Genomic DNA, 27,816 nt, shown 5'->3' on the forward strand with positions numbered 1-27,816 from the left:
ATTCAGAAAATACTTGGACCTAGACCCGAGAAATTACTTACCTTACAGCGCTGTGGTTTCTTCCGAGATGCAGCCCACGTGGCTTTCACTCTTGGCACACACCTCCCCAGTGTGTACAAGATAAGATGCTTTTGCCCAACAGTTGCTGGAGGCACGTGTGTACACTAGATCTCATCACACAGCACCCTCCAACGAAGGCATGAAAGGAGGAGCAAGCCCAGCCGCCCCTCAGTTCCTTCCCACATAGGAAATAACATAACACAACTCCGCAGGGGCAGAGAAAGTGGGTGGGGTGCGGAGTTCGTGGGCACAATATGTTAAGACTCACAGTAACGCTGGGGCAGGTAATGGTCTTTCTTTGCTGAGTGAATGCCCGCAAGGATCCTGCTCCTTGTGACTAACGAGCGGCCATCAATGTGCCCGGAGGTATGTACGCTTTAACAAATGACTGCTTCTGACTGGGAAGCCTCTATACGAGGGTCTTGTAGCTGTGGACCGAGCACTGCATCCCTGCCCCACAAATTCCAGATAGGGGTCGTCATTCAAACAAGCACCTAGCAAAATGCCAAACTTTGTGGGGCAGGGAAAGCATGGGGTATCTCAGCCCAGGACCCCAACTGTACCCTGGTCTCATTCAAATGTGAATGGTGACACTTTACTTTCAGCGGGGTGAGACGTCACCGTGGAGGAAATACCAGTCAACAGGATGTTCTCACTGCTGCGGCAATAGCAGAGGTGAGCCACGAGTAGATTTAATGCCTAGCGGGCATTCACGCAGCAAAGAAAGACTGTTACTTGCCCTAGAGCAACTGTGGTTTTTAACATATTGTGCCTGAGGACTCTGCTAACTGAGCTGGCTCATAATGTGGCCCATTGCAATCACCTGATCAAAATTCCTCATTGCAGTCACGTACATGCTTGCTTCTGGACCAATACAGATTAAACTCCAAATAATGACACGGATGCAAGGAGCTGGAAAGCACTGGAAAGATTCAGCACTCTTAGAAGTGCTGCCTGCATTCACTAACCTATAGTCCTGTCTATCTGTACCAGGCAGCTGCCACCCAAATGGAAATCAGAGATCCCGTGGCACTTTTCAGCGACCCAACATTGCCATCCTGACTTGTGTCAATATATTTGAAGCCCAGTAAAGGCAGAGATGGATTCCCAGTAGTGACAGCTACACTTCTCTGTAGTTCTTGTCTATGAGCCTCAAGCCTGACTTTGGATGACCACCTTTAGGCACTGAAGTTTGGTGCCCACAGGCCACTCACTTGGGCTCTCAAGACTGATCTGTGGTGCTGTACTGTTTCCCATTGCTCCACTGTGTCACAGATATCTTCGAATTGTGATGATGAGGACTAAAGCGGCAGCTAGGGAGAAGTGTTTCAAACAAGGCGCTGTGCTTTGCAGCCATGGGCACTGCAGGAGGCCCAGACCAGCAAGAATGCAAGCACCTGAAGCATGCATAGATGATAGGAGACATGCAAGCGCTACTCCATCCTCACTGAATGCAAGAACCATACCAGGGTCGTATCAAGGTAGGAACATGTCAGATGCACACTCCGCTCCCACAGAAGCACAAGCTCCACACTTAATGCCCTTTTGTTTTAGTTGGGCGATGTGTGTGAAGGACAGCTCTGGACTCAGGACGTTCAGTAAGACATGGGCACAGGTCGTTGAACCACTACAGATGTCATGTCTTGGGTCCAGAGAGATCTTGCCATTCAAAACAAACACTGCACATACTCACCATTCCCAGATAATGAATCCACCTCCACAAGTGACAATGCCAACATGAACTTTTTGCGCACTTGCAAGCATATGCCAGACCTCTGGCATTGCTCCAGCCTAGTCAGTGATGGTGCGTTATTTCCGGCCTACGCTTCATTCACGTGCAAGGTGTGGGAGGGGGAAAGTGTTCAGGAAGTCTCATTCTCTTACCCAACAGGACAGGACCCACCCAAACTGTGCCAAAGGGCTCAAACCTTCCCACCTGCAGGCAGGAGGGTTGTCCAGCCTTTGCCTCTGACCTGTGCAAACACTCAGTAAAATAGGTTTCAACCTAAGTCATCGTGAAGGCTCCTATCCTGGCCAGCGAGTTCTTCGCCCCCTTTCTGCACTGGCTTGGGAAGGATCATTACAGATGGACTCAAGCCCAAGCCCCAGATCCTAACATCCCAGGAACTAACGCTGGGGAAGTTTTTGATCTGTTGGCTTGGGCTAAGGAGTCTCAAAGAGAGTTCCCACCTGCTCCAAGCAATCCTAAGGAAGACAAAAATGTGCGGCCCCTTTACGAATGCCTTAGTGATGTGGTACCTTGGCTGGCATTCTCTTCCAGCACAGAATTCATGGACAGGCTCAGGACGGGTCATGGCATCACAGTACGTATCATCCACTTCGATCCCATCATAACGAACACACATTGCATACGTGGACATCACTCCTAGTTTTAAAAGAAACACACACACACAGAATGGAAGTTCGGTGACTTTCATCCTACACGCCTTTTGAGCTGTATTTTCCAAAATGTCCTTCCAAAGTATAATCAAAGGGCCTGCTCCAGACCCTGGGGGCAAGAAGCAAACAGTGGTAGGAGGGTGGTGCAGTGGAGGAACTCCTAAGTCATCCCACCTACACAGGGCAGGATGGTCCGGGGAAGGCCCTTCGGTGCTCCTTAGTTGCACACCAATGCAGCACCCACCCAGCACTTGCCCTTACACCAGCATCAGAGTCGGATGGTCAAAGAAACTATTCACACGTTACTGGGGCCCTCAGCCAAGTACTGACAGGATATTAGATTCCTATTCTGCCTTATTCTTGGGGAAGAATGGGAAAGAGCCTCCCCCCACCCCACACATCCACACAAATCATGCCACAATTATACCCTTACGCTCACAGGGCGCATACAGTACACTTGGCATGGTATTGATTTGTACATGAGTATTAACAAAGGGATTGATTCGTATTGATTTGTACATGAGTATTAACAGAGGAATTACTCCCCACTCTCCTGCGTCAGGCACAGAAAGCAGAACATCATCACACCGGGACCTGTTCCCCTGCAGTCTAGTTTGCCAGAATAAAAGTTATTCAGCCCATTCCGGGACCCAGCTTGGAACCAACAGACTGATCTGGCCACAGGTAACAAGGATCCTGGCTGTCCTGGTTCTCTCCAAATCATGCAAAAGGATGTACGAGCCTGGACATTGCAGCATTCCTCCAATACATAGCTGCCTATACACATGCCGCTTCACGTTCTCATTAGACTGTCAGAGGAGACTTGATTCATCAAGTCTGCTCTGGAATCTAGTTAGAGCGCTCCAGCGCGGCCTCATCGTCATGTGTATAAGCCCCAGCGTGTTTAAAAATGGCCACTGAGGCACTTTATCTGAACCTCACCGAATGAGGTTTAGATCCATCATCCCACAGTCATTTTTAAACCGTCAGGGGCTTAATGGTGAGGCATTTTAATCAGAGCAACTCTCCAGGAACCGCTCTAATTACAATGCCCTTCCCCCCTCTCCTCCGCAAGCACGTGTATTAGGCAGTCTATGTGACTAGCAAAGTCGTCTCCCTGCTATCGAGAGCTTGGGTCAAACCCAAAGTTTTCCTCAGCATGGAGAAATATGATCAGGAGAGATCACACCACTCAAGAGCATACTTGGTTCCAGGATTTGGAGCAGAGGGACAGCTTGCAAAGTTCTTGGTCTCAGGAGATTTTGTAGAGGTGCCTGTAGAACAAGACAACAGCGCTGGGACACTTAAAAAAAAAAAAAAATTGGTGAGTTTGTTCCTTTCAAAAGTCTCTCTCTCAAGGTTTGAATCCCTTCTTTGGACTTTCTAATTCCAGAAGCAATAAAGCTTCTGCTTTATTTCAGTTAAGATGCTATTTGTGACACAGTGGGTGCGTCTACATGCTCACTAATGCGCTGTAGTTGCAGCACATTAAGTTTAGCACATGTATAACCAAGTACTAAATCAATGTGCAGTAACCGGCACTACTGTGCATTAGTGCCGGCGCATGCCTTTTTAGTGGTGCTACTGCACAGAAGCCTAATATGTCGCCTAGCATATTAGCACCGTTTCCCACGTGACACACTACTGTGCGGTAGTATTAGGCTACTGTGCATTTAGCATCTCGTGTAGACATGCCCAGTGCAAGCAGACATGCTCCCAAGATGAACGTTCTGCCTATGCCCATCTTTCAGGACAAGCCTTAGATGGCTTGTGGGCCAGTGTTACTACCCAATAATCAATAAGCCATAATGAGGAAGAGAGATCAGCTCATAGGAGACTGGAGGGGATGAAGTGAAGAGGCAACAGCTAGATCTGAATCTGGTCGACATCAGTGGAATGATGCCAGTTTGACCCCCATCTCACGGAGATCACGCTCAGAATCAGGCACTAGAGAAACAACACAAAAATCAAAAAACAAACGCTGTTTTGTTTCTACAGTTTGCAAACCTCCTCTTGGTCAGAGAGAAGCTGCGCTTGGCAAAATATTTTAAAGCTGAGTGGAAAAAAAAAAATTGGCTGCATAAACTTCAATCGTCCTCCTGTCCTGATGGCTCAAGTTCAAGGAGCCAGTAAGCTAAAACTTGGTACAAGCCTGAGGATCCTGCAGGGTCCTGGATCCTGCAGTGCAGCCCTGCTGGGCTAGGAAATGAAAAAAATGTTAATCATTACCTAGAGGGGAATTTAAAAAAAAAAAAAAAAAGGGATTCACTTAATGTCAGTGTTTTGCACAAAGTGGTTCTGACTATGTGCATGTAAAAGCATTAAAAAGCCAGGCTTGGTGGGTCGTTTTCCCCCTAAAAGCAACATATTCCAGGGAACGAGATGCTCGTGGAATATAAATGGGTCTCAGTTGCAAAAGTCCCTCAGTGAGACTTAGAAACCAAGTGCCACCAGGATGTATGCTCCTAAGTCACTTGGGAAAAAGCTTTCTTGTTGGTTCCAGTTAGAAGTATCGACTTGATTCTCCACTCCTGCATTTACACGTGCACAGAGTGAATACCAGGTGCTACCACATCAGAAGGGGGCTCCCCATGGGCACAGGGCTTGTCCACTCCGATCCAAATGCAGAATCCAGGCACTACCGGCTCCATCCGGCACATGATCCACAGCCCGCTGACTCCGCCGGGCTCTGGATCAGGTCCGGAGACATTACTAGGTCCTCCCAATCTGACAGACATAAAAGCGACTCACGCACCCGGAGATGGCAGGAGTTGTGCAAAGGCTGAACGGGGCTGCTTGTTATAACTACCTGTGGTACATGTAGAGCTGCAGGGTTCGTGGGAGGAAAGCTTCCACCTGTACATGTCAGCAGCACTCACACCTTGGCCCTTTCTTAACAACTTCAATCTGTTTCTAGCAATAAGCAAAAAAAACAAAACAAAAAACAAAACAAAAACACAAAAAAAGGGTTTACAAGGAGAGCGTGGACAGATACGCATCAGATATGCAAACAGGTCAGGCTGTCGGGCCACAATTGGGTTTGGTTTTTTGGTTTGGATTTTGCTTAATCGGTTTTTATTTTAATTTATTTTTTACAACATACCTGTCCTGAGCCCAAAGTAGAATCCCCAGCCTGGTTAGAGGCAGAGCTTCCACTGTCTAGAAATAGAGAGAATGGGATAAAAATACCCACAAGAAGAAACAGTTCAGAATTTAACAAAGTTTGCATTTTTTTTTTTTTTTTTTGCTCAAATACTCCTAACCCTAACCAGACAGTACGTAAAGGTGCAGTATCTCCTTCCTGAGGATGCCGGCATCCGACAACGTATGCCACACGGACGGTTGCAGTTCAAACAGGACAGAGCAAATTCTCCCTACAAGCAAAGACTTGAGATTTTCAAATCTCACAGCCTTACCCTTTCCATGAGCCGAAATACGGCACAGGACTTTCCTGCGGCCGCTAGTCTAATCACAAAAGGCATGCCACGTTCTTATGTCCCTACATGTCACCTTGGCTAGATTTTATTTTAGATATATACTGTGCATCCCTTAGGAAATAGTATGTTCACACTCATAACACCATTGATAAAGGATAAAATAAGCATTTATGAAATCAAGCAGAGTAACTTCTTCACGGTTCGTTGCACAGGTATATGATGTAATGTTATATAATACATCAGAGATACTGCACCTTTATAACAGTAAACTCTTTTAAAAAAAAAATCTATGCTCATGACTTTGTTTCAACCCTTAACATGGCTAGACTGGCTTAAAATTGTATGCAAGGTTATATCCTGATATCCAGCTGTCTCTGGCCTAGCAAGATATATGCAGCTTGTATGATTTCTAGGCAGCAGAAGCTCTGAAATTGCCTTATTTATGCATTCGTAAGAAAAGTTTGTGTCCATTCGACCGCAGAATAGCTTTAAAAGGACACTGCGGAGTATTTTTATAGTTTCCCTTCTAGACCCACCCTCCCTCCATTGTTAACAATGATCTCTTAGAAGAATTAAAAACAACCACCTCATTTTCCCCATTGATTTTGCCTCAGTCATCTTGGCAAAGGGTCCTTTCCTGTGTTTGAAATGGAGCTGAAATGAACATGGCTATTTTTGTTCAAAAAATAACAAATCTTGGCTTACTATAAATAGTGCTTTATCTTGCCAAAACAGCTTCGATTGTGGACCAGCATCACCCATTGATGTCAACACAGCCCTGGTGACTGTCTGCTCATTAACTACTGCTGTTTAGTCGGCTGAAGGCACCACAAAAGAACCATTTTCCCCAAGACCTGTTAAAATGGTGGTTGGCCTCTGTGCCGTCTACACTTATTATTTTTTTAATTTATTCTGGAAAACAATCCTGCTGCCTAGATGCCTCATGCTCTATTCTGATCTCAGTTAATCCAGAGCGAATCCAAAGCAACTTTAAGCAATCAGGACTCGTGGTAGAGACGATATCTTTTATTAGACCAACTAGACTTTTGCAACAAAAAAAAGTCTTTAATTGCAAGCTTTCAGGCACAAACACCCTTCTTCAGACATAGGAGAAAAGACCGTAAAGTAACCTGGGGTTTTCATGACTTCATAAGGGTTACTCTCGATTTAAACGGGCACGAGTGACCGTGAGTTTGGCCTCTGGCGCACGCACAGCATTTGTCTCTCCTTCCCCATCCTCTGGTTTGCACACCCAAAATAGGTTTCTTCTCCCACTTGAGGATGAAAAAAAACCCTCAACAGTGTCCCTTTCGCATAAGGGTCCTTAGTGCAAGAGCTTCTTCTCCAAGCCACGAGATTGCAGGAGCACGTTCTAGATAAATGAGACATCTCGTCATATGGGAACATTTAGTCCTCTTCCCTTGCAGGGCCCAGACATAACTATTACTTTGTTTTCTTCTAAATGCAAACAGCAGTGAGCTGTTATACAACCAGACTGGTGTTTTTCTCCGTTTATTAGGATCGTTATTATTATGGGTTACTATCGGGACACCTCGTTTCTTCCCCAGTGGAACATTGGGGTGGGGGGGCAGGTTCCCCACTTTTGGGAGCAAACAAGCAGCAACAACAAAACCAGTGCCACCCTCTCTCTGCAAACAGCAAGGCGCACCCCAAACTAGCTTCACGCTGAAATGCTTTGCCGGGGCTGGGGAAGCAAATGTCTCTTCCTGGCAGGAACAGTCCTCCTGGAATCAGCTGTTGTTTTGGCTGCCTAACTTCAAGAAAGGGTCTTTGTCACAGAAGAATCTCTCTAGCCACTGCACAACAACACAGAGGCTTCACAGTCAAAGGCCTCGGGCTCATCTTTTCCCTTGAGACTCCGGGTTTGCTTGCTTCTTAACTTCACCCCTTTTAAGCAAAACCTCGAAAGAGCGTATTCCCCAGGGGCAGCGCAGACGTCTCTTGAATTATGTCAGGGTGAATTGAGGCAGTTAGTAAAGTACTAGCTTTACTTGAGCCAAGCCTTGTATAAGAAGGTGGGTTTTTTTAGAAACTAGGCTGGCTCTTAGCAGAAACATGGGTCTAGCAGTTACGTGCTTATACCAGTACAGTTTATTCCCACATAGGAGGGATACAAGTCACCCCATAATAAGATGCTTTTATAGTGAGGTCATCGTATCTACACTGAGAGTTATATATGGGGTAGGGGGGAAATCATCCCTGCCCCCTAACCAACAATATAAAAAAAAAAAAACTAGTAAGTTCAAATTCTCGGTTCCTCTGCACTATGTGCAGCCATTAACACCAGGCTAAAGCGCAGGGGTGGGCAAAATGCGGCCCGCGGGCCAGATGCAGCCTCCCAAGCCGTTCTATCTGGGCCACGGGGCCCCTAAAGAGTGATGAAAATTAATATTTATCCGCCCCCGGCTGCCCGTCATGCGGCCCTCGATGGCTTGCCAACACTCAGTGAGCGGCCCTCCGCCCAGAATAATTGCCCGGCCCTGCCAAAGTGAGTGCAAAGGGGATGGTCATTACCTCTCTGATCCCAAGTGTCGGTCACACAACTATAGGGATGTATTTGGTGACTGTGTTGGTCTGAGACCAAAAGAAATGCAAATTATAGACGTGCCATCAGCCCGCTGACCCTGCTGCCACTGCAGCCAGCAGGAACTCTCCCACTCTTCGATGGGCACAGGACTCAGGCCCCCGGCAATCACCCCTACCTTGGATGAGTACAAATGGAATAATACAACTTAGTTGTCCGTTTCTTTCAGCTTCTACCCCAAAAGAAAATCAGAGCAAACTAAGCTCTCGGCTCCACCTGGGAAACTCATTTAGTCTCGGGGGGAGCAGGATCCAGTACAGACAACGTCCCTGGGAAAGTCCACAAAGAGGTGTGGAAACCACCCAAGTTTCCTCTGACAGTCTTCACAAGGAAAAAAAATAAGGGTGGTTTTAACACGTGCTAAGATGCTACTGCAAACAAGCTCTGGCTTTTGACATGTCAGCCCGGGGAGGTAACCACCACAAGGAAGGAAAGGTTTGCCTGGACCGGCAGCCGGTGCCTCTGAAAACTGCCCATCTTCTCTACATGTTAACGCGTTGTCTGGTTAATACGTGTTAAAAGATGCCCTTTCTCCCAGCACAGACACGGCTACAGAGTCTCCTCTGTTTTGCTGTATGGGGAGGGTGCATTTCCCTGCCCCATGGCACTGGCAAGGGCGGCTGTTCCTGGAGCCTTCAGATGAACTGAGGCTTCAGGACAAGCCCTAACAGGAGCTGACCATCTGCCAGGCTTCTCCTGGCACCTCCTTCCCCTGCGGCCGCACCTTTCCTGAGGAAGCCTTGGTGTCTTGTAGTCAAGGGATCAAATCTCCTGCCAGGGAGGAGCAGTCAATGCTGGTTGACCTGACTAGAAATCCATCTGGAGAGCCGGGGAGCAGACTACAGACAGCCACTGCTTCCTGCGTCTGCCCTCCGCGGCGGAGACCCATCCAGCTGCCAAGGTGTACCCCCCCGGCCCGTGCAGCCCCTCTGCACCGAGCAATGCAAAGCCTCTCCACGCTCCAGCCGTTTAACAACAGCTTCACTCCTAGTCACCGGCTGCCAGCTTTCCCCGGCATCTCCCAAATCCTGCTCCCATAAATCAGATGCATTATCCGCTCCGTCCGCCGTCCTCTGGGCTGCGTGCTCATACAGCACGCGGCGTGCCGAGATGCACGACAGCACAGGGCTGCCGTTTTCTGGCCCGGCGCACGCACACACGTGCGCACGCAGACGCGCGCTTGCTATATTTGGGAGCGCGAGCCGCCGATGACGCTCGGAGCCTCCTGCAAGCTCCTGGCCGGGGAGCAGGGTTTTCGCACAGCGCACTCATGTCAGCCACGCACGACTTTTCTTTTGAGGCCTGCTTACAAGCTTCGCTGCTGGGGGGGCGGAGGGAGGGCAGATCCGACCTCAGCCGCGCTCATTCGGTTCTGCACAGCCCCGGTGCCACAAAGCTGTCTTGGGCTGGCCTTCGTGGGGAGCTCTGAAACCACCCACCGCAGGCTGCCAGGACGGGGGGAGTGGCTGGTGAGGATTTGGCATGGCCGTATCATCCCTCAGCCCTGGCAGCTTGCAGCTGCCAGAATGGCCCCAGGGGACCAGTGGTAGCTGGCACTGCTTAGAGCCAGTCCGGGACGGTCAGCCAAATATTCTGGTAGCGAGAGAGAGAGGAGGAGGAGGAATGCAAAACTTCTTTCCGCTCCCCCCTCCAAGGATGCTCCAAGAACAGCTCCGCCACCACTTACTGCCGCAGCCTATCAAGGCCCCAATGGACCAGAACACCATGAAAAGTGGCATTTTTGTCTGGAGAGGAAAACACTGGGGGTGTCAAGAAAACTGCGCTGCCAGGCAGGCCCCCTGCCCACGTAAATGCCGCTGTGGGAAGCAGGGGGGTGAAGTGCCTGCTGCATGGGGAGATGACCGCAGGGCTACCTGCTTTGAGTGCTCCTGTCACCCCGTTCCTGGCGGGTCTGATGGCTTTGCGGTCTGCAACACATGCACGATTGCCAGCAGCGCTGGGAGGCCTGCGGTATTACCATCGTCACGTGGAAGGGGAGCCAAGGCATGGCGAGAGCTGTACTACCAACGCCGAGACACAGAGAAGCAGGCCCTACTCCGCACACGCTAAGCCCAACAACTAGGCCACGCAAACAGCTCCGACTCTAAGCCATCTACCCTGCCGAACTGCTGGGTTTGGGATGTGCATGAAGGTATATGCAAGCCTATCTCTGAGCAACAGCTTGCTAGGGAAACGGTACAGACAGCCTAAGTGACTCACCCAAGGTCAGGCAGGACATCTGTGGTAGAGCAGGAAATGAACTCAGTGTCCCTTGAGCCCCAAGAGGCCGAGGCTTTCGCACATGAATGGCATCAGCTTTGTTTAGTCAAAAGCATCAGTGAAACAGTCAACCCACTCCCTGGCAGCTCACAGAAAGCTCCTGCAGATCCTTTCCCATCAAGCTGCTGGGCTTAAACCTGCTCCTCCCCTGGCATTATTAGAAGGGGCTTTTCGTTAAGGGGTTTCCCAACGTGTGTGTTTATTTGAAGGATCATTCTTTAACCTAAATAAACCTAGCAATGACATCGATCACTTCTGAGGTGGGCTCACTCTGCCAGTCGCAAGGGGAAGGATCATTACCCCTAGTCTGCAGGTGGGGAAACTGAGGCACAGAAAGGTGAGGTGATGTACCCAAGGAAACGCATTTGGCCAGGGTTGAAATGGGATGCTGCACCTGCAGAGGCGCAGGTCTGAAGGCAGAGAGCAGCAGGAAGGCAGGCAAGGCGCCTTCAGGGATCTGGCTCGCTCCCGGGGCTGAAACAGCCCTGGGCATAAATCTGAGTTATCCTGAGGATTCACAGCTCCAGCCTGAGGAACACGAAGTGCTTCTCTCCCATCCGGCACAGCCCAGGGCCTCTATCTCCGCACGCGCTACACACCTTCTCCCGCTATCCCAGCATCCCTTGCAACAGTTTTTGGATGAGCGGCAGAAGACAGGATGGCTTACGGTAACCTTCTGCTGTGTCTGTGCTAGAGAAATTCTCCCTTCAGCCCTTTGCAGCAAACTTCCACCCCCAGTACATCGTACGGGCAAGGAATGGGAGCCAGGGCCAAAATCTGTTGCCGGATCTCCAGGCTTCCGGCCCAGTGCCCCACCCTCGAGCAAGGTGTGAGTGCAAATAAGGCCATATGCTCACTAAGCGGCTCAGATTTTGCTTCAGGTGAGACTTTTCAGCTAGTTCAACTTTTTATCTATATTTCCAGCTCCCCAAGTACCTAGTCATTAAGGGCTGAGTGGATGATAAGTCACAATTCAGACCTTCCTTCCTTTCTTTCCCTACTAAGACATTGACCAAGAGCAACTAGGTTGTGCCTGTTTGGAGATGTACATATTGATACAATACAGCCCAGGCCCTGTCTGCAAAGCCAGGACCTTTCATTTTAGAGTCATTAGAAAGCAGCAGTTACATGCATGGCTACATCCTCTGTTACACCTGGCTTCAAACAAGCAGCTTTAGGGCATTGGGATGTGGTTCTGTGTCCTTCAGAATAACAACTACCCACATTGCTTTGTTGCTGATTAAAGAAACAAACTTTGGTAGGAGCTCCCCAGCGTCCTCCCACCTCTGACTCTCCAGCCACAGTTAACTAAGAGAGGCTGTTCCCATAAACAACGGTGGGCAAAGGCCTGCTGGCATCAACGGCAATGCTGGTGGGTGACAAACAGTGGCAAAGTACTCAAAAAAGGAGCCACACCAACTTCTGCTGCATTAGAAATATAAGGAAGTGGGGAGCAGAGCAGTGCTGGACAAATCAGAGTAGACAAAATTAGTAGGAAATGAGGTTTTATTACACCCGGGCCTCTGAGCAGATGCTACAGGAGACAGAGAGCACAAGCATGTCGACAACCATAAAAATATCCTTGCCAATGTCCCTTAAACAAACACTGAATTGTCACCCTGCTTAAATCTATCTTTTTAGGCCCTGCCCGTAGTAATTTTGGAATTGTCCTTTCAAAATGAGCTTTTTAATCGGGAGGCTTTTATGATGTCTTCATCCCACTTACCTTACGGCTTCCACACTAGCACGCGTAACGCAAGGCGTGTAACGCCGAATGGGTAACACACGTTGCCCTAAGTGTGAGAGACCAGGACGCAAATCGGCGGGCGTGAATATTTGTAAATATGTCCCCTACCTTGCTTTGTGGGTCCTGTTCCCTTGAGGGCTGGTCACGGTGATGCTAGTGTTTGAGAGCTGAGTCTCCGAAGATGTGTTGATGGTTTTGTCGTTGGTCAGCTCCATGTAGGTGCCATTGACAGTGTAGGTCACCATCCCTTCGTTGTCCTCGTAGTCAACATAAAGGCTGTCGATGTGTGGCCCCACAGAGTTTACCGGGTCCCCTTGGGCAAAGATGCTGTTCATGGTCATGTTCAGGACTAACTCTTTAGAGTCTGAGGTCTTGTCCAGAAGCTTGTCCGTGATTGCATTTTCCGAGAGGAACTCCTTGGAGGTAAACCTCGGGTCAAAGTCTCTGTCATCCCTGTCTGTCTGGTAAGTCGATCTGGTTGCATTTGAATCTGGAGGGAAACAAGCAGGGGAAAGAAAAACAGCTGCAAAATCAAGTCAAAATCAGACAGGAAAGGAGAGGATAGTGGCTGGCGATCTCCATGAGACTCTGGTTTGGTCTATGAGGCCTTACTGGCACCAAAAGAACTGGGAGTTCATCAGATGCAGGAGCCGCAAGCTCCTCCAGGTACATTTATCACAAGAAGAAGTGTGAGGGTCAGGAGGTGGAAATGGAGGTTTTGCCCCACTCTACCCCACTCCAGATGCTCAGTCCAGCACCGAGGTCAGAGTAAGAGAAGCAGCTCCCATAGTTGCTCTCCTCCTTCCCATGGAAAGAGCCGCTGCCATAAAATGCCTCCCCTTCTTCCCTGCCAGCCAGCAGCAGAGAGGAGAGCAGGGAGCAGGGAAGAACAAAGGTGGGCCAGCTGCCTAAGTCACCCCACATGCACCTACACCTCCAACTTCCCACGCAAAACCACCAGCACCCTGTCGCTAGAAAGGATGGAGGAGGGCCCTGAAAGGGAGATGCCCAGGGCAGCTGGGTGGTTCGTACCAGGATGCCTGGGACTCTTGCAGTGCAGATGGGAGAGCCTGGAGTAAAAAAGGAAAGAGTGGGTGGATGCCAGCTAGGCTGGGTGCTGAAGCAGCTGATGATCAAGGAGTAGGGAAGCCTGGGACCAGCACTTGGCTTCTCCACTTGTTGCAGTTGGGGCAACAAGGAGGGAGGCAGAGAGCAAGCTCTGATTTGACCCCAAGTGCATTGCTAGCCACCCCTGCAATGCACAAAATCCAGAGGGCAAAAAGAACAGACGAGTAGAGGGCCAAAAGAAACTTCCCACAGTGCCCCCGCAAAAGTTAACCAGCCGGGCATTTCTGCTCCAAAGAAAACCAGAGCAATGGCCCAAGTCTCCTCCCTACCTTTGGGCTGTTTGCCCTTCAGTTTCGGCTCGCAGTCAATTGCTTCCGCTCTTTCATACACTTCATTGGTCTCCTGATCTTTGCTCAGGTTGAGATCTTCTGCCGTGTCCTGTCTGCCAAACACCTGGTTCTCCAAATCAATGCTTTCCCTGGAGAGTTTCCCAAAGTAGGTTGCATTGTGCTGGATGAAACCCAAAGGTCCATCTCCATCAAACTCCCTGCTTTCCTCGCTATCGGATTCGGAAAACGTGTAGTAAATGGGCTGCATGTTTTTTGAATGCGGTTTCCTTAGAAGGGTGTATTCAAAAGTTATGGCTGGGTTCTTGCCATTTTGGTTCCATACCTACACAGAACAAGCAAACTTGTTCATTGAGATGTCACGTGCATCTGGCACCAAACTGTATTTGTTGGCTAACACGTGTCTTGGAATGACTGGTGATAGTCTCCTTTTATCTCTTTGTAATGTGGCTGTCACCCTGGCATCGGGGGGACTAACTCCTAATATTGGTCTGTTCTACCTACCCAAATTCATCGATCATGAATACTTGGGAAAAGTGGATACAGGACTAGATTGGGAGTCAGAAGAGCCAGATTCTCTCTCTCATAGCTCTGCAAGCGACCGACCAAGCGCTTTGAGCTTCTCCAAGGGAAAGGGGCAAGGTAACGAACTATACGAGGAAAAAAGAGGATCTGCCGACAGACAACGTGACAAAATTAAAAACTGAATTTTATCAAGGGAAAGATGTGCTACAGCCTAGTCACTCAACTTCTGATCTTTACAGAACCGGGCTTCAAGGGTTGATGGTGGAGAACTAGACTGATGTTGCCTATGTGCTTTCGGTCCATGTGGCCTTCTCATTTCCACCCAGGATATAAACATGGCTCTTTGCATTTATGACTGGCATCATCTCTCCCTACTTGCCATCTTCAAACACAGTCTGCTGTGTATTTTAACCCCAGACAAAAAAGAGGGGGAGGTTAGCGCAGTAAAAAGCAGAACAGTCGCTCTGCAGCCATGGAGCATCTGTAATTCTGCGGCCCGGGGGTGGGAAGAGGAATCCTTCCACCCAAGCCCCTGTGGAGAGCCCAGCATGCCGTCTAGTTGCTATGGCTGCACAAAAAAGATTTGGCCACCGGGAACTAACATGGTTAAGAAACAGCCAGGAATAAAAATTCAACGGGATCCAACATAATCGTTCCCTTCCCCGCAATTCCTAGCCCTGCAATATAAAAATGCAAAGCATACCATTATGTTCAAGCCTTGATTAGTTGGCCCTTGTGCAACGATATATTCTATGCCAGTCTCATAAACATCCATAGGCCTCCTGTACTTGAACACCGTGCCTGCAATATTGAAATTCTTTGGGCTGTCAACTTTGTAATTCCCATTGAAAAAATAGTACCCGGCTTCATCTGCAACAGCTTAAAACAAGAGGCAGAAGGAAATAAGATGAATGTAGTGTAGAAAAAATCCACAATCGCTTCTCATACTGCACATGGATATCTTTATCTGCTCAATGAGCACTTATATTATTAAAATTTCATAATACACATATTATTGTTTTTATTGCATTTCCAAAGCCATGTCTGTGCCTGTACAAAGCCCAGCTTCAAATTTTTTTTTAGACTGCTAGCTTCTTAGATCAAGGGCTGTCATGTATTAAATGCCCATCCATCACCTACCACAGTGAAGCCCCACCTGGCTGAGGTTTTCGTGGACTACCACGGCATAAATGCTAAATAAGAAAAGTTTTCCATGCTTCAGACAAGCTGGATACGTTTCAGGACTGTGTGTTCCTACACTTCCATCTACTGGAGACTGAAGTTGATAACCCATCTCTCACAACATGGATATCTTGCCACCTAAGCCATGAGTCTAATAGACATCGAGCTTAAAAGCAGCTTCAGAATATGACAGTAAGAGAAACGTGCGTGCGCTCATTAAGCAAAATTATTTTGTCCACATCCTCCAACCTACATTCCCTCCTAAGCATTAGTCACCTGTCAAGGCATCAACAGTGCAAAACTATAGGCCATATTTCCTTGTTACTGAGCATAGGTGGTTTTTCCTGAGCTGCAGAATCTAAAGTAAAACAAAATGCACCTAATTATCCAAGATCAAGGCGCTGTGAACGTTACAATTCTCTGCAACAGCAATGCCTGGACCAGCGGTTCAAAGCGAAAGCAATTAACATGTCGAATATCATGGGCCAAACCCTCACCTGGCATAAATCAGCATAGCTCCATTGACTTCAACAGAGCTAGGACAATGGACACTAGCTAAGACCCTGGCCCACGTCCGCAGTAGAGTTATTTGTATTCAACACATGCTTTTACTTGGGGGGTGGAGGGTGGGAACCACAACACACATGCACTAGTTCTGACTGAGCACCAAGAGGTTATACACACCCAAAACATCCGCAGATTTTTTCCGTTCAACTATCTGGATATCTCTTGCTCCCGCAGGAATGTGCGTCACCAGAGAATAGCCTACGGAAAGCTTTGTATTAATGAAAGAAAAGCTTTATAACAAACCACATGACCAACAAGAGTCTCTAGAGCCAGTATTTGCTACACAAGAGCCAGGTTGGCTTTGACCTTTCCAAATGACGGAAAAAGATGGCCAATGGTAACACCCACCTGACCCCTCATAACATTCACCCCTTTTCCTGCCCAGAGCAGGGGGTCGGACTCGATGACCAGATGAGATCCCTTCTGATCCAAGCATCTATGAATTTATGTGTCGGCTTCCCTGCCTCCTTTGCCAGAGGTTGCAATCTCCACTTGCAGGAACTGGAGATGCTCCATCAGCTTCGGAGGAGCAATGTTAGTTTGCACCAGCTGAGAACCTTGCCCACCATTTCTTATCAAATCACCTTACATTGGCATGAAGGCAGGGTGAGAATAACCTTGATAACCCATTTGGAAGCACGACGGTAGTTTCAGCTTTGATGATTGCTCTATGAAAATTACCAGCAGTGTTTTTCAACCTACAGTCTGGGCTCTACTGTCGGTCTCATTTATATCAGACTCGCCCCAGAGGTGGTGCAAGCCAAGCACCTGCTCTGGACTCATTCAAAAGGCGTTTGGATGTTTATCTTGCTGCGATCATTTGATCCCAGACTTCCTGCCTATGGCAGAGGGCTGGACTCGATGATCTTGCGAGGTCCCTTCCAGCCCCTAATGCCTAATGTCTATATAGTCCATGCACTTAAATCTGAATAATGCTACGACCAATTATGAGATTGGACGGTTCCACACACTAGGAAAAAGCAAAAGCATCAGGTAGTACTGTGATCATATTAGCAGTCAAAGATTTTTGTCTCCCCTTCTCCCTACACATCTGAGCATGCTTATTTAGCAAGGGGTAGAGGCATTCATCACCTTATTCTGAATCATCAAGTATCAGACCACTGAGGAGTCAGGGACTAAATGGACCAGCCATCTGATCCAGTCTGGAAAAAACCCATGTTCCTAGAAGTATTTTCTTGTATCTGTCTGCAGCAGCATATTGAAAATGTGACCTGCGATCTCACTTCATGGAGAAGGGCCCAAGGAAGATAGAACTGGACAAAGAAAAGCCTCATGAGCATTAAGGATTATACCTTATGATCATCATGCCCAAGATAGTCATAAGCTCATTCAGAGTCTTTATATGGAGTACATACAAACAGCTGTATGAGCAGCCATGTGAAAATGCTTTTATTAGCTACATTCAGGAACAGTGCATTCATTTGCTGGTGACGCAGGAGCAACTGGTTAGAGAGTAAGAGCTGGTTTCACCTCTCATTTACGCAGATTATCCACCACGTGGTTATATAACTACTGGGCCAAACCTTCAGTGGATGTAAAAAGATGCAACACCACCCAAGTCAGTAGAGCTGTTCTGAGCCACACCAGCTGAGGATCTGGACCCCTGACTGTAATACAGGTGTTCAAGATTGAGACCAGTGAGAGAGAGAGGTGGGTTCAATTGCTTTGCCCAGCACTACTGCAGAGGTCCCAGCTTTTTCAAAGGCATCCTGGCTTCCCAGTGTTACAAAGCATTTATTCCTTAGTGGGGCAGGTGAAATAAGACCTTAGAGCTGAGGTTGGTCCCTTGTGCAGCCTCGCTCCACTATCCAGTACACTGAAGTGCAGATACATCCTTTTCAATCCTTGCAAAATTACCTGTATCCTTGCCTGTCCGGAAACATAAGAACGATGTTCTCCAAAAACACCAAACATGGACAAAGCCCTGGCTGGGATGATCTATTTGGGATGACCCTGATTTGAGCAGGGGGTTGGACTAGATGTGACCCCCTGAGGCCCCTGCCAACCCTCACTTTCTATGTTTCTAAAATAAAATGCTCCCAGAAAACAACAGGACTGCTGGTAAGATGGCAAAGCTGAAACTAATAGACTCAGAAAGATGCATTCATTTAGAACAGAGGCAAAAGGTCATTGAAAGTCTTACCGAGATGCGAATTGCCTTTTCTGTAGCTCCCAGTAACGTGGGTGCAGCTGCTGCCGTCACCTTGGCAAACCCCGCATTTGTCCAGCGTGTGGGTGGAAAATAGAATCCCATCACATCCAATTGGCTAGAAAAATTGTAAGTAGAGCATTGAGGGCCGGGCAAATATTGCACCCACTGTAATTTTCTGAAAGCTACGGACAAGATTTTTGCTATAATGTTTAACAACCTCACATTTTCCAGACACGCAAACCCCTCGGAAATCAGCATATTTGCAGGATGTTCCGTCGCGAGCTTGAACCATCAACTGTCTCTGACCATCCACAGTGGTGCAATGGAGGTCACAGGGCTTGCTAGAAATGTGAACATAGTCATCTAAGGGAAAATGATATAAAAAATACAGTCAAAACAGGAGAAACACAATCACTTCATTCTACCAATGTCGCCGACAGTTTTCCTAACTAGTGCATCAGTAGTGCTAGCCAAAACTGCAAGATGCTCAGCTTTTCAGAAGCTCCCGTCTCTACAGGTTTGCAACCTGGAGCAGTTCTGAGGGTTGGATGATCCAACGCAGCAAACCTCTGCACAGATAAGTGGCTCCTACTCCTGCAGCTCATTCAATGAACTAATGTTATGAATTATATATATACACTAATGCTAAGATTTTCAAAGCTTCAGTGATGAGCATCTTGATCACTAATGTGGTTCTGAAAATATCAAAGTGTGTGCCTACAGGTTACAGATCAGTGCATATCAGTCCATGGGACTGGCCTGTAGCAGCAACGATGGCTTACCTGGGTATAGGTTTGCAGTATTGGCACATATAAATCATATAAATATGCCTATATCATAAAAATCATAAAAATCTAAAATATAAAACCATCATAAAAATCATAAAATATAAAAACATGAAATCACGTAAATATACCTATGCCTAAATCATACCTATATACCTAAATCGTATAAATGTATATGTGCATGTAAGATACTTCTACACATAACGATTTATATCTATTAATATACACATTAGATAAATTAACAGCTAATGTCAATTTAAAATTGTAGCTGGACAAACTGCAAAATCTGCAAGTATTCATCTGCGTTTGTTTATGAAATCCTTTGGACTGCATTCACCCTCTGTTGTATTTGCTTTCTGCAAATATTCAGGCAGCTATGTCATTGGCGGAAGCGCTCAGTGGGGGAGCGACTTTTAAGTGGATACTGCAAAATAGTCACAGAAAGTATATGGCAAAATCAAAACTGGGCCAGAAACCTGATTGTAAGAGCTACACTCAGCCAATTTGGGAACAGAAATATATCAGCTGGCCTGTGCATCTAATCAAAACAGCTTGAATTTCAAATCATTATTCTGTAAGTCTCCCAGTGAGCTGCTCCATCAGCCAGATTATTCACTGAAATGATCTGGTGAACAATCCTGAATAGTGGATATATGTGAGGAAATTCCCATCTGCCCACAGGAGACATGCAACATTGGTCAAAAAAATGATGGGCAAAAATCTGTCATTTAGGCCCTGACCTGGACACCATGGGGTGGGGGTGAACCACTCCAGGGCAAGACCAAGTAGGACCTAATTTGTGCCTTGGATTACAAAGAGGTTAGCGATACTTTTGAAAACCCTGCTAAGTGCCTATCTGCATCTCTAGACACCAAGATGGTTCTGCATAGCATGGTGGGGGAAAATAATTGTAAAAACACCAAACCCCAGGGACTCAGGCTCCTCAGCAGCCAAGGCATTTTTGAAAACGGGACAGCGGCCCAGATTTTTAAAAGTACTGATTTCAAGGCGAGTTATGTTTCAAACCTAGGCCTTCATCTCCTCGGTCACACAGACAATTATCAAATTTTGCCCTGTGCAGTTGACACCCTTCATTTCAGCGACACTCGAAAAAACACACAAGGGACGTATTCTGGGGGAGGGGGGGCACGTGTCACCCAGCATCACCGAAATGGGGCAGGTCGACTCAGTGGACGTACTGACCCATTCAAAAGGCATTTTGCATTTGCAGGCCAGCTTCTTCTCATTGTTGGAGCTCCCCATATTCTCTATGAGACCTTTAGCATTCAAACCTGCAAGTCCTGATCCACTGCAGTCAAACAGGAGTTTTGCCTGGGAGAAGACTGCAGGATCTCGCCTTTGTTCTAAGTCATCATTTTATTTAACAAAAAAACAATTTTTTTTTTTAAAGGCCTTGATTTGTAGCCACCAAATGCTCCTTTGAACGTGGGAGACAGTGACTGGTGTCCCTGTAAATCAGTTTAGTACATCAGAGGAGGAGCCTTCTTGAAGCGTGCAGCACAGTAGCTATCAAAATATTTTGGCCAAGTGTTATAAAACACACAAAGAATGTCTTGTTACCAGGATATAAAGGTTTCCATTGATACGTTCTTCCATTATACACATGGGAGTTAAACGATGAACACTGTTCCTCCCGAAAGCTCCTTCCGTTGGGCGGGCACTCCTAGAAGGGGATACATTAATATCCTGATGAAAACAAAATGCAGGAGAGGTTTCTGGCACATCTCAACTGGCTGCTTCCACAATTAGTATTTCGTGGCTTGTCCTGTAGCCTGGCTCTACCTGGCTCTGGAAAGGCCTGGGACAGCGGGAGGATGAGCACCTTCTGGAAGACAGCTCATCTCTTTCTCCTCCACCAGCAGCCTCAGCTGACACATGGCAGAACTGGGATGCCATGTGGCCATGCCGAGGGGCTGGGGGTGGGCACCACCCCTTGACAGTGCTTGCTCCATGGCTCCCAGCACAAGGCCAAGGAGTAGGCATGCCTCCAAACTGTGTCGATCCCGGCGGGGTGCATTGGAGAAGCAGCCACAGCCACAGCTGCAGCTACATGGGATGGCGATTTGGGTTCTGCTCCTCATTCTTCTGCAGGGTTATTCAGTGAATCAGAACAAATCGCTTCATCCTTCTGTGCTCTGCTACCCTACCCATCCACTGGGTAACAATAATGCTCACCTATCGCAGGGGCTTGTTGTGGACATGCCCCAATGCTAGAGTGATGGGAGCCATTGAAAAGCCTTTGAATAAAAACAGTTACTCTTTTGCTGAATTGGGCTGGGAAGGGCATGTGGCAAGATGAATGCCAGTCATTTTCCACTCTTGTGAGCTATCCAGAATTGCAGACAGACTGGGGGGGAGGCGGATCACAAGTCAAAAGACATCATTTTTTAATATTTGTAATGCAAAAAAAAAAGAGTATTCTTACTTGTACTTTGCAGAGCTGGTATCTTTTGGATGTCCCAGTGCAGGTTTTATTAGCAAGCCCACTCACAGACTTCCTTCTGAACAAAGAAATGATGCTTAGAAATGGGGTTAGACTCTCTTGGAAAATAATATCTACATTGCCTGTTTGCATAGGTGCTCACATATCCAGTAGCAGTGTCTTCTGAAATTAAGGCATCATCCTATTGAAGTCCATGGCAAAAGCAGAAGGCAGGGTAGATTTGCACCTTGTAGATTCAATAAATTGTATGAGAGCTCGAGAGACAGAGACAAGCTTCTGTGAGCTGGAGCTTGCTTCATCAGATGTTGTGGGAAGATTTAGTTAGTCTATAAAGTACTAATCTACCCTGCCTTCTGCTCGACTAAAGACTAACGCAGCTACCCATGTCTCTCCATTCATGGCAAAACCCCATTTACTTCAGTTATCATCAGCACTTGCGAATCCCATTAATGTAATATCTACAAGTGCCAACCAGGGATCAGAGGCTCGCCGTGCAAGGTGCTGTACAAACACTTACTAAAAAGACAGACCGCTCTTGCCCCTGGGGCAGTCTCAAGTGATCAGAGCAGCTTCAGGACTTCCTTACTAGTTCTCAATTAAAACCGTTAAGTTAAAGTTCAAGGCACCATGGGAAGTATTTTTAACTACTCCCTTCAAGTTTGCACGGTGGTTCGGCCCGTAGCTCCAGATGTACACGGTTCTGGAGGATACGCTTTAGTCAAATGCAAGTTTATTAGTCTCATACAGGGTGAAATTCTACAAGCCCATGTGATAACAGAGAACAGACAAAGGTGATCAAAGGGTCTTTTGGGCCATCAAAATCTGTGAACTTGGTGGCTTAGCGAGGGATGAGTTGATAGTGTCCATTCAACTCCCAGAGGACAAATGATAAATAATTGTTTTCAGGGGCAATGACCAAAGTTTTGGCTGGCTGCACACACAGACATGCCAGAGGCTCACTGAAGGGGCAAAGACACCCTGGGAGGTGGTCCATCCTGGGCTGGGGGAAGCACTTGGAAGCTGGGTCTGCGGTTTGGTGATCTCCCTTCTCCAGGGGTTGCAAGTCAGCTCCTCCTATCAGTGCTGCTTTTACTGTGGTTTCAAGCAACTACGCCACGTCCACCTCTCGCTTACAAAAACTAAGGTCCACAGATTGCACTGTGGTTGCCTGACCCCAGTTGTCTTTTCCTGCCTAGCGCAGGGGGGCTGGACCCGACGATCTTGCAAGGTCCCTTCCAGCCCCTAGCATCTATGAGCAAGAGCAGAAAGGCGCTTTGCCTAACATCCTCTGGCACAGGGCCCTTCAGCATGCAGGTGTCACTCAAGTACTCTCACAGTACCTCTGCCGGAGGCAATGCCTCTCCTGGGACTTGACTCCTCCCCCACAGGTCCTAGTGCACGCCGTCCATTTGGTCCACTCCCCCCACCAATACGCAGTGACATCTGCTCCTTCTTCAAGGCTGTTGGACGTCTGTGCATTATCCTATTCGCAAGGCCGGGCATTCATGTTCAGAAGAGAAGAGGTGTTAAACCTTCACACTGCAGGGATAGCTTGACTAGGACTGCTACTCTCGGGGATACCAGGTCTCACGTGTGCAAACTGCACTCCCAGATGCCAGACTAGGGAGGTATGAATATATGGGTCCTTGGGGAAGGGCATCATTTCTCCAAGAGGGCAGCAGGAACAGCAGCCATTAGAAGCTCGTGCTCCAACTGGGGTTTTTCTATAGTGCCCATCACCATAGCATCCAAGCCTAGAGGTAGCAGTAGCTGCAACCTGCTGCATCTCTCCCCATAATGGACCTGTGAACCAGCGAATCTTTGCAGTTCACAGTTCTACTATCCACACCCTTGCCGACCCCTTAAATATCCCACTTTCCACAGTCATTCACTGAACCACAGCACATGGGCATAAGAAGTCCCTCTCTGTGGTTCCTGTAGGTCTAAACTGCTATACACAGAAGACAGGCAACCTTTCCCACAGTGTTTGGGGGTAGAGTTGTGCCAACGTTGACATCCCCATTTTGCAGGACATTCTACATTTCTGAAATTTGCTTTTGTTGCAAATCACCACGGGGAATTTCCTGTTAAGCAAAACTTGGCATTTTGTGGTCAACCAAATCACTTTATGTTGATTCCACCTGGTTTGTTTTGTATTATCATTTATACTGTGATCAAAAAATATTACTTTAGAAATGAAAACGTTGCTTAGAAACAAACAAACAAAAAAAATCATTGTGAAATAATTTGGTAAGATCAAGAGGGGAAACATGAACCTCAGGGGAAAGATTTGCTTTGGTCACTTCTCCAAATGAAATGGCTTCAACCTTGACGTGGTTCTACATCGTGCTTCGGTTTTGCCAAATCAGCATCTTCTCAAAGACCGCTCTTCTGTCAGAACATAGTCCACCCCCGCGGCAGTGGATGTTCCCCTTCAGTTCAAAATGGGAGTTTTGACAATGAAAGGAGCATGGGGGGGAAGGAATTAAGGCTTCTATGTGCGAGCTGCGCTTGCTGTGCTGCAGTTGGCAGTGGGTGCCAGTGTGATGCACGTGCAATGCATTGCATGTGCATGTCACACACATCCCTCCGGGCAAAAACACAGAGGATATAAGATGGCAAAGCCCATTGTCAGAGCCTTGGCTCTTTGGATCCAGCAGCACCAACGTGAGGTCTCCAGCTCAGCCCTCCATGTGTTGTCCAAGGGACACCACTCACACATACTGCTCCTGCCTGAAGCAGCAATAAAGGTCTCCTGAACTATCCTGCCCCATCTCATCCTGGCTCCAGGATCTCACCATTTTTCTCCTGTACCCCTGTGTTCCTCCTACTTGCTGACTAGGAGCATTTCTCCATAAACCATCTCTGTGGGGCCAAGTGGTTGGGTTGTTTTTTTTAGATAGGGTTCATTATTTCCCCACCCCATGTTCCCTCTCCACCACAGGCCTCTATACATTCAGTGGTTCTTGGGAAAGACTCAAGCAGCTGTCCACAAATGGGGGAGAACGTGCTATCCCAGCTAACGAACCTGCAGAATTTTATCCCGTTTTACCTCCATACCGTGACTAACACGAGCTCTCTCTTAGCAAAATGCAGCACACAAGAGGAAAGCCTAGCAATGGAAAGACGAACATGCATATTAGACCAAGTGCCTCTGCTTAAAGCTCCTACAGCATGATGTTAAAATACGGCACCGGTGTTTGAGTAGGTGGATACCTGCGCCCGGTGGGACGTGCCTCTTTCCATGCGGGAGCTCACAAACCAAGCCAACAGGTAAGCCTGGAGCTATCCTTTCAGCACCAGCATGTTACCTGCCAAGTTACCTCTTAGGAACAGGACCTGGACTACAGGGAAAACCTATCCAAATGGGGCATCCTTCCTGAAATAAGCACAGCGTAGCTGTAGGAACGACGAGCCCGACGTCACTCGCCGAGCTGATACACTTACCTGCGCTATCACAAAGGCAATGTTTCCTACGAAGAACACGATGGCAAGGGTCTCCTTCAGATGAGAGCCTTCACTGACAAAGATGCTGCTCCAACTCCATTTAATGATCTTCATTCTAGAAAGCAACAGGCCAAACATCATGCCATTCAAAGCATCTGTCCAAATCCATGACGAGCTTATTTTTAGAGAAACGGTCCATGCGACAGTCTCAGGGCCCTCTTTTCTAGGGTCCTTTGGAAGACACAGAAGGTACGTCATACGCAGCCTGTTTCACTGGATATCACAAAGAACACAACGTTTTGCATCCATAAAACGACAGGGCTCATAAATTATTACGAGGCCTTGAGCCTGCACTTTTATTTCGTCAATGGAAGTGTTGTCATTGGCCGTATTGGGCCATACCCTAATGATGGATAAATGTCACTAGCAAGAGCCCATCATCCTCAGGACCTCTCCCAGATAAGACAGTCTGATGGGTTTTTAGAAGACTAGAATCACTATATAGTCTCAATTCACAACCAAAGAAAATGAGGGAGAAGGGGGTATTCAATTAGCTCCCATGGGTTGCAAGGGTTATGCTTGAGACACCCGACAGCATGAACTGCCCCTACATTTAAAAAATCAGTGCCTCAGAATATCTTTCTTGCAGCACTGTTACCTAATGAATTAAAGGCTTCTCAAAATGATACAAGAGATCACAATTAACCATGGTGATTTTTGCTCTCTCATTAGGAGGTCCTCTTAATCCACTCTAGTTCTCACTGATGAAAAGTTTGTTCCTACAGCAAAGACATCATCCAAGATTTGGGGAAAAAACTTGAAAAAGGATCACAGTTGTTAGCCTTTCATCTCTATCCGCTACATCACCTCTGGAAAGAAGTGTAAAAGCAAACCCACTGACTCAGAATGATAGGGCTTTAAAGAAAACCAGAGCAATGTAACAGTCGGTTTCAAAGAGAAGTTGGAGGACCCCCCATTGCTAAAGCCAGAGATGAGCAAGTTTCAGGAAATCAGGGTCCAAGACAATCAAAGCAGTTCATGTCTCCCAGTTTAAATTATCCTTCAAAAGTAACCACTCAGTACATCCAGAGAGCGGAGAGTTAAGTAAGACACAGGTTGCTCAGGGGAGGAGGGGAAGGGATAGTAAAATCAGGAGGTCTGGAACATAAAAGTGTCTCTTTTGCACCCCTTTAATTCTTTCCCTGGGCTTTTGTGGCACTCTGGGGAAGGTGGATTTACTGTTAACACCACCACAGATTTGGCTGATGCCTGGTTAACAGGAATCATCAGCTGGTTGCCTTATCCTTCCCCCACCCTGGCATTACCACGCCGCTTGGCTTAATATCCAGAAGACGGTTTCCAAAGCTCAGAATCCACTGATTAATTGAAGCCCGGAGTTCTTGGCTGTGAGTCCTGGGGACAGGTGGCTGAGACTTGCCTTACACTTGGTTTTCATTAAGACTTCCAGACACTTCTGGTCCAGGGCCAATAAAATAACTTGCTCAGGGTTTATCCTATATTCAGTCAAAAAAAAAAAAAAAAAAGGTTAAAAGAAAAGCCCTACCCTAACTATCGAGGAGGGAATCCTGACCAAAAATAAAAATCCAAAGGACAACTAATTAAGCTTTGGATGCGGGGCAGGGGGCAGAAAAAAAAATCCCATGGCTGAATGGCAGAGCAGAGAGGGAGGGAGAGCTTGAACTTTCTTCTCCTCCAGTAACGCTCTCAGGTTTCAGATCCATCTCCTAAGGTACTACATGGACTCAGCAACGTCTAAGTAACCCCGAAGTGAGGAGTGAAGGTGAAGCCACCTTGTCTGAACGGACAGGGGTTGTTACTTTTCTGGCACTTCAGTCGTTTTGGCTTGGTTGAGGGTGGGGGGGGGAAGGAGGGGGCTGTCTTTTCTTTTCCTCTTCTAAACAGTATGCCATACATGATGCCTCCCTGCCATGAAAAGACAAGAAATAAACCATACCTTGAAAAACTGGGAAGTGCCAGCAAGGTGCAAGGGGTTAGTTTTAAGGCTGAAGATGCTCCAGACACCAGGTGCAAAAGGCTCGTGTGTGGGGGAAGAGCGAGCAGCAGCAGCAGCAGCAGCAGCAGCAGAAGGAGGAGCAGGAGCTGCAGACACTCTCCCTCCCCGCTCGCTCGCTCCTCAAACTTCAAAGGGCGGCCAAAGAGCCTGGGCTTCCAGAGAGGAGGAGCTGCCTAGTGGCTTTCCCAAGTCGGCTTTTGTCGGTTTTATAGCTGTCAGACAGACTGTGAGGAATTCACACTTCTCACCCTGAGATGTCTCCCCCCCCACCCTTTATACCCCCCTCCCAGCCTCCCCCCAACAAGCCCAAGGTTTAACCCGCTCAGCTCCCCTGATGCTGGGGCAGCAGCAGCCAGCCGGTTTCCTGCAGCCAGGCTGGTGGAGGACAGGAGGTGGGGAGGAGGAAACGGCACGCATGCGTTTCTGCGCGCCGAGACAGACACAGAGATCCAGCAGAGCCAAGTGCTTGCCCCTGGAGTCTCGAGGGATGGAAGGCAGGCCAGGCCGGGCAGGCCGAGACGGCCGCCGGTCCAGCACGGGGCTCGGAGCAAGGCCTGCGGTATTGTGCAGTAGCGGTCCAGCGCAGCCGACGACAGGCGCGGGAACACTGTCTCCTTCTTTTGTCCACGGTGGGACAGGCGGCCACGCACGCAGCCGGAGGGAAGCAGGGGGCATCCGAGGCCTCGGGAATCCG

At 47.8% G+C, this 27,816-nt stretch overlaps 1 protein-coding gene across 7 annotated transcripts in view; it reads right to left on the reverse strand.

Annotated features, from left to right (window-relative positions):
* The window catches only part of ADAMTSL2 (ADAMTS like 2), a 46,147-nt gene extending 18,785 nt beyond the window's left edge, over window positions 1-27,362 (reverse strand). Inside the window, exons 1-14 of one of the 7 annotated variants that reach the window (XM_090021877.1) lie at window positions 27,063-27,362; window positions 26,526-26,601; window positions 25,088-25,202; window positions 22,981-23,123; window positions 21,623-21,698; window positions 20,758-20,860; window positions 18,609-18,754; window positions 18,383-18,506; window positions 16,336-16,416; window positions 15,173-15,348; window positions 13,927-14,269; window positions 12,638-13,019; window positions 5,270-5,373; window positions 2,320-2,446 (exon numbers count right to left, since the gene is read on the reverse strand). In XM_090021877.1, coding sequence (XP_089878003.1) covers window positions 2,320-2,446; window positions 5,270-5,373; window positions 12,638-13,019; window positions 13,927-14,269; window positions 15,173-15,348; window positions 16,336-16,416; window positions 18,383-18,506; window positions 18,609-18,754; window positions 20,758-20,860; window positions 21,623-21,698; window positions 22,981-23,123; window positions 25,088-25,201 — 1,919 coding nt within the window. In that variant the 5' untranslated portion in view covers window position 25,202; window positions 26,526-26,601; window positions 27,063-27,362. Of the gene's footprint in view, window positions 1-2,319; window positions 2,447-5,269; window positions 5,374-12,637; window positions 13,020-13,926; window positions 14,270-15,172; window positions 15,349-16,335; window positions 16,417-18,382; window positions 18,507-18,608; window positions 18,755-20,757; window positions 20,861-21,622; window positions 21,699-22,980; window positions 23,124-25,087; window positions 25,203-26,412; window positions 26,602-27,062 lie in introns of those variants that run through there. The other 6 variants (XM_090021878.1, XM_090021879.1, XM_090021880.1 and 3 more) reach the window with 6 other exon arrangements.
* Between the last annotated feature and the right edge of the window lie 454 nt (window positions 27,363-27,816).

This window comes from Crocodylus siamensis, chromosome 11, assembly GCF_052110815.1.
Source record: "Crocodylus siamensis isolate JL-2025a chromosome 11, ASM5211081v1, whole genome shotgun sequence".
NCBI classification, from domain to species: domain Eukaryota; kingdom Metazoa; phylum Chordata; order Crocodylia; family Crocodylidae; genus Crocodylus; species Crocodylus siamensis.